The sequence below is a fragment of the Cryptotermes secundus genome, unplaced genomic scaffold (assembly GCF_002891405.2).
Source record: "Cryptotermes secundus unplaced genomic scaffold, Csec_1.0 scaffold782, whole genome shotgun sequence".
In the NCBI taxonomy this organism is placed as follows: Eukaryota; Metazoa; Arthropoda; class Insecta; order Blattodea; family Kalotermitidae; genus Cryptotermes; species Cryptotermes secundus.
The window spans coordinates 19,695-31,110 of record NW_019739973.1 but is presented as its reverse complement, the minus strand read 5'-3'; the positions used below and the strand labels follow the sequence as shown (position 1 = coordinate 31,110).

General features: G+C 38.4%; 1 protein-coding gene across 1 annotated transcript in view; it reads right to left on the bottom strand.

Annotated features, from left to right (window-relative positions):
• Positions 1–6,824: 6,824 nt before the first annotated feature.
• Positions 6,825–11,416, bottom strand: part of LOC111872227 (programmed cell death protein 2-like) — a 14,819-nt gene continuing 10,227 nt past the window's right edge. The window contains exons 4-5 of the mRNA XM_023865895.2: positions 7,975–8,396; positions 6,825–7,576 (exon numbers count right to left, since the gene is read on the bottom strand). Coding sequence (XP_023721663.1) covers positions 7,312–7,576; positions 7,975–8,396 — 687 coding nt within the window. The 3' untranslated portion in view covers positions 6,825–7,311. The remainder of the gene's footprint in view (positions 7,577–7,974; positions 8,397–11,416) is intronic.

Below are 11,416 nucleotides of genomic sequence, written 5' to 3'. Positions count from 1 at the left end.
CTTCTCGATTACGGCCTTATTTTGTTTACCCATGGTCCATAAGAACTATTATGTAAGGAAGGAATTTTAAGGAACAACACAGACTAAACAAAATTGCAAATGAAACACAGGAACTCCAGCTTCTCACACTACTGTCATTTATCAACATAATTTCACTCTACATAAATTTTGATACTCCATTTGCCCTGAGATATTCTATTGGACAGCTGCTGTATCCCTAATTATTATTATTATTATTATGAAACTAGAATAAATATTCATGTATTCAACATATGAAACTCACCATAGTGGATAACAAAGAAATGAGAACAGAGTCCCACTAATAAATTATTATTGGTATCACTGATTCTGTTCAAATCAACTTCAACTGTTCCATTTACAAATAATTAAGACTTCCATCTTTACACACCTCATTTAAACTACTTTCAATATAGTAAACTCTGGTCTAATAAAAAGTCATCCCCCTCCCAAACCACTTGTTTATACTGTTTGTAAAATAGTCTAGGTGAGATGTCATCCCATTCTGCTATCCTATCCTGACTGCTGGCAGCCTTCACCTAACATTAATGCAAGAGTATTCCAGCTAACAAGAGTGGAACACAGGGTAATGGGGAGGGCAGTGGGGGGATGTCCATGAGAATTCTTTGCCTGGCTTTATCATGGTGGTGATATATTACACTTCCATCAGGATGGGGAATATGATAATTGGGAACCAAAGAACTACCCAGAACAAAGGTTTCTCAGATATTTCTTTTCTCTGAAACCAATATCTTAAATATATTTCAAGTCTCATGTTGTCAAATAATTCATCTGATATAAGCAGAATATAAGGACTACCAGGATACTGCTTGTCCTTTATTTAAAATGCCCAGTTGTGGCGAGATCAAATGGGGAAATCTGTTTGAAACAAGTTATTCAAAAGATTAAGAACAAGACAGAAAAGAGATGTCTGGAAAATAGACAGTAACAATGCCAACTGGACTGTAGTAGTTGTGGATAACAGTGATGGACTTTACTGTTACTGTTTAATTTTTGGATGCGAAGTGACCCATTAAATTTTTGCACCCAAGATCTTTGAATCAATGCATAGTACTCTGACTAATGAAAGTGGAACGGTGTAAGAAGTATAACCATAAAACTCTATGCAACTTCCAATAAAAATAGCAGGAAAGAACTCGTACACATATTTTATGTGACTGTCACTTTAAAAGCCCAGTTTTGTGTCATATACAGCATTACCGTCATCATCATCATTGGCAAAATAGACCTTTTTGAGCCATAGCCTTCCTTAGACGATTCTGCACAGGTTGCATCCAGTTTTCACTCTTTGGATTTCACAACAGTAGTTTTTTAAACAGCATGGTTGTCAGCCTTGTGTCCAGCCCTAACCTAGAAGACCAGGTCCCTTGCATGTGTGTCCATATATATATATAATGTGTGTGTGTACACACAAACATTCTTATAAGTATCCAGTCATTTTCCTGTTTCCTAATGTGCACCAAACCATATTAAAATTACTATGAACAACAGCTGAGACTGTTATAGAAATGCAGAAGTACTGGTCTATAGTTCGTGGATGTGGTTCAAATCCTCATTCCAAATGCTCTGTACTTTAATGTAATACAAATTCTTATGAAGTCTCTTCTTTCATTATAGATCTTTACTCTGGTCAAGGTACTATTTCTCTCTTTAAACATTTCATGGAGAAAATGCCTTCTAGTTGCCATTGAACCTTAATATTTTACATCCTTAGCAACTTCTACTGTGTCAATTCCTGTGATGTTATAGAACTTCTTCAACTGCTGTAATGTCATTAAACAAACAATACACAAACACATCACCTGTATGTCCACAATTTGGGCTTTAGAAAAATGACAGAAATTGTAAAATCCATGACTGTTAAAATGTATTTTTTTTTATGCTAGTGGGGTGGGACTAAGTTCCTTGTACTGTAGCCACTTCTGGACTATTGTACCAGCCCCAGATGATAGGTGAGGGTGATTGTGGAGCAATTGGTGGAATGAAGATTGGCAGGGGAAACCGAAGTACTCGGAGAAAACCTGCCCCAGCACCACTTTGTCCACCACAAATCCCACTTGACCAGACTTGGGAGTAAACCTGGGCTGCCTCAGTGAGAAGCCAGCAACTAACCGCTTGAGCTATGGTGCGGCCCTGTTAAAATATAACTGAGATACTACCAACAAAATGAACTGGTAAACAAAGTCCAGTCAGCACTACATAACTTAAACATACACTACATTTTATTGCCCATTTATTTAATTTGTGGACCTCTGGCAAACAATGACTTTGAATACTGTTTACACACATGCAGAAACAAAGTTAGGAAACTGCAGCCATGTAAGTACAAGGTAATGTCCCTATGCCAAATTAAACAATTCATCGTGAACAAGTATCAGCCTCAGCACTAGGAGGTGATCGGTCAACTTCAAACTGACTCCTTTACCTCAGATTTTCCATTGGTTAGGAGGCTAAGGAACTTCCTCAAACAATATGGATGTATTGGCAAAAAGAAAAACACTTCCCTTGTCAAGAATTTGGCAACATTCATCCAAGTAGCAGCTCGTCAATATTCTGACTGAATCAGACTTTATGATACTAAGCATCATACTGGAACAAAAACAACATATATACTTTAACTGCCATACATCAATTTCAAAGAAAATACATTAACAGAGGTTGTAGCTATTTGTGTGCTGTACCACTGGGACATTCTAAATATCACTTGGTTAATGTAAGAAAACACCAATTTGCTCAGTCTCTGAAATATGATGCATAAAGTTTGGTAGATATGTATCTATCTATCAAACTAAATGGAATCACATCTCAGACAATCACAATATTAATTGTTCCTTCTTTAGCCTGAGTCTTCAATAATTATGCCAGGATGGGTGGAGGTCTGGGAGAAAGGATGGCCTGCTGTACTTTGTGCCAGCAAATCTCACATCAGTCACATAATAAGTTTCCACTGTATCAGCCATAAAACTCACATAAGGACTTATAAACCACTGATAAAGTGCAGTTCACGAACACCTTCACAGTTAACTTCTTCATGTATTGGTATAAACAAGAATTCATAGAGTTGCAATAGATACTTATAAATTTGTTACCTCCCAACCATAAATAGAATCTACACAGACTAACAAACGAGAAAGGAGATCCTTTGTAAATAACCTTTTAAAAATTAAATTTTATCAAGAGTCTTAATTATATATGTAAAGAGAATAGAATTATGACTAGCATCATCTGTTTGTAGCAACACATGGGCTATGTCCAAATATTCTGATGACTACGGTTTTCTAACTAAGAATATGCTACCTTATAAGCAACTGGAAACTAAGTAAAATGCACACATCACTCTGCATGCTAACAGCAATACACAGAATTGTTTACAAACTAAGAGAGAGGAAAATTTCATACTCTACTGAATCACTTATAACAGTATCCAATATAATAAAAGAAATGATTACCATCAGACAAACAAACACTGTACATCAAGTTAGCTATATCATGTGGAACATTATCTACCAATCATGACAAGATATCCAGTATGTACTATGTACTCTGTAATTATGAAACAGAATCTGATGCTCTGTCATTTGATGAATGAAGACTGGAATGAAAATGGTATGGCCCTTTTAACTTCCTTCTGTATTCACATCAACACAGACTGAACAATCTGTGGATTTATATGTATGCTCTTAATTGAATACAAGTGAATTTATTCTGTATTACATAATTTATTACAGTAAGTGCTGGGTCAACTGGTATCCAAGCATCTTCAATTCCCATCCAATCATCACAAAAGTTTTAAAGAAAGTATATAATTCTTATAAAGTTAATCACAAACAAATCTGCAATGCAAAAATATTCGCCCATGATAAGGTAGTTCCCCCAGTTATCATTAGCAGCACTGTCATTCTTCCCCATGCAGGTGCCATTACAGTACAGGCTAGTTGAATCTGTGATTATATTACAGCATATGCATCCAAATGCTTTCACAAATTAGTCTGCTATGCTGCCTAGGAAGAATCCAATGCAAGAACTAAAGCGGAAATATGTTATGACTTTGCCCTGGGTTTCTGCAAGTTCTTCTCATACAAATGGCAAACCCCATTCTGCCTACATGTGGGATAACATGGAGTTTACTGTATTTTCAATTGTCATTCACCTTTATCACTAGCCACTTCTTAAATATCACTCACATACCCATTTCAGCTTGGTCAGCTGAACAAATTGAAACATGTCTATCAGTGAATTTATAAGAATTACAAGATAGGACAGATGGACATGTACAAGAAATAAAATATATACATTCTTATATTTGCTTCAACTAACATTAAAGTACACTTATATTTATCTAGTTTTAGAAGAAGTTGTTTTTTTAATTACTAAGAAGACTAGCTTAATACTGTACAATCTCTGGACCTTCTGATAAAGAAGGGGTTTACATCAGTACTTTCTATTGGTAAAAAACAAATACAGAAATCTTATCACTGGCATAAGGAGTTTATGAAATTCTTACCAAGTTGGGACTAAGAGAATCATTGTGATGAATTAGACGTATTCTGTTCAATGAAAGAAAAAAAAGTGAAAAATCTAGTCTCACATATTGTGAGAAACATTATGAACCAAAGGGTTACACTAGAGGCACTGATCAGTAAAGAAATACACTGTCATGTAATCGTAAGTGAAATGCCATGATCTCTGACATCATTACAGAGTTCTGGTCTGCTCTCATCATGATGGTAGATATCCGACAGAGGTACAAATTTGAGACTACCGTGCTTGAGAAAAGCTATGATGAAACTAGATTTTACGTCTTCCTTTATACATTTACATGACCTATATTCTTGGCCACGGGGAATGCAGTACAGTAGTTGGTTGAGGCACTATGCTACAAGTCGGAAGGTAGTGGGTTCAAGTCCCGAGGAGGTCATTGGATTTTTTCAATTGACCTAATCCTTCAACTGCACTATGCTCCTGGGGTCGACTCAGCCTCTAACAGAAATGAGTACCAGGAATTAATTAAATAATTTTCCTAGGGAGTAAAGCGTCGCCGGCGCATAATGCTGACAACCTTACCGCCATCTTTGAGCCAACTGTCTAGATGATGTGGGACCTTCATCTCACAACCCTATGGGCCTTCATGGCCTGTTACAGGGATGGCTTTACTTTTACTTTTTTTATATTCTTGGCCACAGATTCCAAAGTACACATACCATGCTCAACACTTAAATGGTTTTTTACATATATAATAATTGAAAATTCTCATACTTTTTAACATTCACATTAAAATGTTACATAAAACAGCATTTGGTCATGAAACATTTTTTGTTCATGTGTGTGTGTGTGTGTGTGTGGGGCCACAGAATTTTTTTTGAGAACTGTTGTTTTATGCTGTTCAAACAAATCAGTAACATAATTCTACTATGCTTGACAACTGCTAAATACCTAAAACATAAAACATAAAGGTTTCTGATGAAGACAGAACTGGGACTAGTATTTGCATTGAGGTAGCAGGGACAACTACTTCATTTGCCCCAAGCACTTAGACCACTACTTGGTTCACTGTGCACCTGTGATTTTGTTAGGACCCTTCAAAGGTGTCCTGCCCATAATGCTACAGCCAAAAGCATCTTGACTGGGGTCTTCTTGATGTCTATCAGCACTGTTCATGCACAGCTGAAGATCTATATCCGATGTATAGCCAAAGGTGGACACTCATAATGCATATGATAGGAGCACACATCAAACAAACAAACTCCGTGGTATTAGTCTGCAAGTGAACAATACTGACTGTGCGACCGCCACTTGTCAGTGAAGTTAGTGCCAACTTTAGCGGATACAGGTGTCACGTGGTCAGCGAAACAAATCCCCACAGCAGTTAATTTCGGTTTTCTAAACTGGAGCCACTATTTCTTTGAAATAGCTCCTCAGTTATCCTCACCAGGCTGAGTGGACCCTGTTCCAGACCCACTAGTTCTCAGAAAATCTGGTAGCGCCGGCATTCGAACCCAGACCTTTGGATCTGTAGCCAGGAACTCTGACCACTAGACCACAGAGAAATGAATGTTATGTCATGGATTTAGCAGATCTGCTGTGTGTTATGCATGCAAGAGTTCTCCTGACAGAAAAAAAAATCACTGTAACCACATAAAAAGCATGCTGCATGTTCTAAGTGCAAGACTTCTGACACATAGGTACTGTGTATCTTAAGCATATACCACTTCCATCACTCAGAAAAGCATTTCATATGTAATGGATGTAACAGACCAGCTACAAAGAAAACCCAGCCATGTGTCACAGATGTAACAGTTCCGGCACACACAATGTGTTATGGAACTGTTCTGCCAAATACATAGAGTACTGCATAATGACATTCTTTATATTTGTAGTATGTAAGTCATTTAAGGGCAATGTCAGTAACACAGACTACATAACGTCAAATGATTGGATGATAGTATACAAACAATGCATAATAAAAAGGTGAAGCTGTCCTGTCACAGGCTGTGGAGACCCATAGGACTGGCAGACATTAAGGCTCCCACATTATTTAGACAATCAACTCAATGAGAGCAGTGACACTGTCAGCCTTATATGCTGGCTGACCATCATTTACCATCAGGAAAACCCCTGGCACTCATTTCTCTCAGAGGTGAAGTTGACTCCATGGCCACAGTGAGGCTGGAAGGATTAGATAAATTGAAAAATCCAACGACTTCATTGGAAATCAAACCCATGACCTTCCTGCTTGTAGCACAGTGCCTCAACCAACTACGCTACCGCACGCCTCAATGCATGGCACAATGTGAAAGGAAATGGTCATAGCACAATTTTAGGTACTACCTGGCACTGCCTGGAGGGGTTTAGGGAACCATGTAAAACCTGCAGTTTGGTTTGTGTCCTAGACGAAACTTGACTTCCACCTCTGTACACAAGTCAGAAGCATTATCGCTTGAGCCAACTGATTGGCCATGTTGATATTTTTATTTTGAGATATATTTAAGGTAGTAAAAATGTACTTATAACGGCAATGATAAAACACTGCATTATTGTCCAGATCCTGAAAACTGAACAAATATTGTCCAATAGAAAGCAGAATGCAATGTTTTCTACAATAGCAATGAAAGGGTTAGTCACTGGCCAAAATTCTATATAACAGCTCTGCATTACAACAAATACATCACTTGGGGGGCACCACCAAAATGAGAAATTGGAAAAGGACAAATACACGAACATGTAATGAGATCATGCACTATCTGGACATAGCCACTGATAACATTCTGCTGCTTAGAGTTTTTCAGCTTGGACTACTACTTTCTCTTCTCGCCATGTGTCTGTAGCAGTCCAGCAACTCTGTCGGCAAGTGAACACTAAAACCGTTCCAAATTCAAGATGTACACCTTCTCCTCCTGGACCTAATAATTGCAGCTTTGGAATCAGAGTGGGAAGAACTTGCATTTCAAACAACATTTTGTTATGACAATGAACACATGTAACTGGAAAATCCTGGAGAGGATACAGAAGCAGTGGAGCTCCACCATCACGGCAATACCTGGAATAAAACCAGCAAAGATGTTATGATTTTTGTGGTTAATCCAAGTTAACTGATGATAATTTCTTCAAGAAATCAAGTAGTTAAACAGCAATATTATACACAATTATCTATTTCAACTTAAAATTCAGAATCTGTTGTCTAATTAATTAGCCTAATTCATAAGTTGCCTATTTACTGAGGTGCTGTAGGGATATGGCCATTATTTGACTGCAGAAAATTTCACTCTGCAACAATGGATACTAATCAGAGAATTCAAGTAAATTCTTCACTGGTATACCACTGGAGGCTCTTCTGAAAATAATGAGTGGAAAGAGAATGCCTCTTCTAGGGTCCAACATCTATCTGTCAGACTACAGGGAAAATACTTGGAGGGACATCATCACAACTGAACTCACCTAAGGATCTGCCCAGGATGATTCTGTATCCGTGACACAAAATGATGAAACATCCTATCCCCATGAGTGGGCATGCTTTTCTCATATTTCTCCTGGGTAAATTGTTCCCCTTCATCCTCTTCCAGACTTTTCTCCTGCTCTGCATGCAGCATATTCATGTAATCATCATTATTCTGCTGATACTCCTGCAGTAACTCAAGCACGTGCTCAGAAATGGGTGTGATGGTAGGTGAACTACGCAATTCTTCTTCACTTACACTGATGAATGAAGATGTAAACTGAGGTGGTCCAGTTGGTAATGTATAATGTTGTCTGTTACCATCACCACCATTCCTACTACGAAGTTCCATGGGTAAGGGGGCCACATCCTGCAGTAAGGCAGTCAGGTCATGCTGTGGGGCTGTCGGAGTATCAATGCTCACCTGTGGATTGCAAGAATCAATACATAATGTCCTGGTGCACTGTTTCCCTAACTTTTCAGCAACCAAACTCTTTTGTTGGTGGAAAATCCTGAATTCTATACAAGAAAAATGGGCAAATGATTCTCGATGATGGCATTAAAAAGGAGCGCCGTGTTTAAGCATGATGACTGTGAGGTGAGTAATACAATATATGCAGGAAAAGGTATCCTATGCTGTAAATAAAGTGGACATAGGTTACATGGTAGATTGCAGGGGGTCAGCGACTGCTTTTGGCAGTACACACTTATTTTTATTCATGGCTTATTTAACAATGCTGTCAATATCTCAGACTATATATCATCAAATGGTGGTGTGATTACTAAATAAGAATTGAAATGATGAAGAAGTGGTCATGGCCTAATTTTAGGTACCACCCTAGAGGGGCTGAGGAAAACCACATAAGCTTCAGTTGGGATAGTCTGAATCCTGGCTGAGATTCAAACCAAGCACCTACCACACATAAGTCAAGAGTTATTACTGGAGGAGGCAACTTGCTCAACGGTATGAACTTAATAGGCATTCTTATTCTAGTAAGGTAAAGGTAAAGCTATCCCTGTAAGGGGCTGAGAAGGCCCATAGTTCTGAAACATCGAGGCTCCCACATTTTCCAGGAAATTGGCTCACAGATGGTGGTGAGGTTTCCAGCATTATATGCTGGCCACCCTTTAGCCTCAGGAAGATTCCCGGCACTCCTTCGTGTTAGAAGCTGAGTCAATCCCAGGATCATTGTGCTGATGGAAGGATTATATCAATTGTAAAATCCAATGAGCTCATTGAGAATTGAACACGTGACCCTCTGGCTTGAAGCACAGTGTCTCAACCAAGGGTGTCCCTTATTGCACTAGTGGTTTCACCAAACCAGTAAGCTTCGTGTAAGTACTGCACAAAAAAAAGTACACTATCCTTTTGTATGCAGGCCCTTGAGAAAATACAAGATGCTACCAGAAACTTCATGGACTAGGTCAAAAAAGAAATGCTGGCTTAACTTACTCAATTTTGGTTTGCCACATCCTTCAAAATAGTCTCCTTGGGAGTGTGTACAGTGATCCCATTGCTTTTTCCATGCCTCAAAACACCATGGAAGTAACTTTCCTTACTGCTATCCAGTACCGCTTGTGATTCCCTTTGGATGTCAGACACTGTTCCAAAACATCGTCCCTTTGGTTTCATTTTCAATTCGGGAAACAAAGCGAAATCATCGAGGGTAAGTTCGGTAAGCAGGAAGAACTGGGAATGATAACCATATTGCTGTTAGTCACTAACTATGTGGTTTTCAGGGACATGAGGCTGGGTGCAATGTTGTGATGGAGTCAGTGGTGGTTGTGCTGAAGTTCTGATCTGTTGCACCTGCTCGCTCGCGGATTTCTTCTTGTCTTCTACCCTGAAGATGGAGACGATATGTTTCTCTGAAACGTCGGTTAATACAATATCTACATGGTGCCACAGCCCGGAAGACTGCTTTCTTCATAGTCACCAGCGTGAAAACCTCAAATCTTACATTCGGGTCTTTTTGGTCGCACATTTCCTCTCAAGCACCTCAAAATTCACAGTAAAAGTCAGAGTTGACCATAGTGTTAGGAGGAACAAATACACGGTAAACAATCCTTTCACATTGGAAAAAAACAACAAACAATGAACATCCTCTCTGTTGAACTCTGAACCTGCCACCCCATTTTTTCTTTTGGTGACTGTGGGCTCTTCCACTACCACAATTGTTATTTTGTTTCTGGATCATAATCACAAACCCAACCTTCGTCACCTGTTATGGTCATAGAGATACTCATAAAAGTTGGGTCCTCATTAAGCCTTCTCTTGTTGCTTAAGACACAAGTTTACACAATGCTGCTTTTGATCATTTATCAAAAGTCGGGGAACAAACTTCATGGCAATGTTCAATGACAGCCTTCATGGATGAGTTCTCAAATTTTTTCAACATTTTCTCACATTTTGCTGATGCTTGGTCATCCGGAACGTTCGTCATCTTCAACTGATACACAACCAGCCTTGAAAAGTGAATGCCATTCAAAAACTGCTGTCTGGTCTAAGGAATGTTCTCCATAAGTCTCATGAAGCATTTCAGTGGTTTCTCTAGTAGATTTACCAAGCCTCACACAAAACTTGATGCCGATACGTTGCTCAGTTTTTCCATCCACCACAGACAAAATGAAACACAAAGCAGAAAAAGTACTTGTGTAAAATCAATGTTGTGTTCACAGTGTGGTGTTATGTGGCAGACTGATGCAATAGGCTTGCAGAAGTGCAACCTTGGCATCCCCTCTCTTCTTTCACTGAGGCAGTTACAACAATATCCAAACCAATATTATTTGCAGACGATACAAGTATCCTTATCTTTGATAAGAATCCTGCGGAATTTAAAATTAGAATAAATAAATTATTTGAGATGATAAATGAATGATTTAGGAAAAATGAGCTAGTAATAAATTATGAAAAAACTTATTTTCTACAGTTTAGAACTAAAAACAGTAAAAACTTAAATGTTCAAGTTAGTTATTTAAACAATCAAATTCCAAGTATTTCTAATATATCATTTCTGGGATTAAAAATTGAAAATTTTTTAACGTGGGAAAGTCATATTGATGCAGTAATTGAAAAGTTAAATACAGTCAACTCTCGATTATCCGGGGGCGGATTAACCGGTTTGCGGCTTAACCGGGGCTTTTTTTTTTAAGTTTATATGTTGTTTAATATTCATTCACTTTTGTTTCACATGGTGAGTTGTAACACTATTTTCGCACTAGTGTGAACCGAGCTCTGCATTATTTCGTCCCGTTATGCGAACACAATGTTCTAGGGTGGGGGTGAAAGAATGCAAGAATTTTTGGAAAGTTTCAAGGACAAATACACCGCCCCAGGTTATTTAACGGTACCATCTCAGTGTGAGAGTGCATTGTGAAAGTAAGTATCAGTTTCTTAATATAGATCTTCAAGTGCGTTAGCAAAATGTCGGGGTTTAAAAGGAA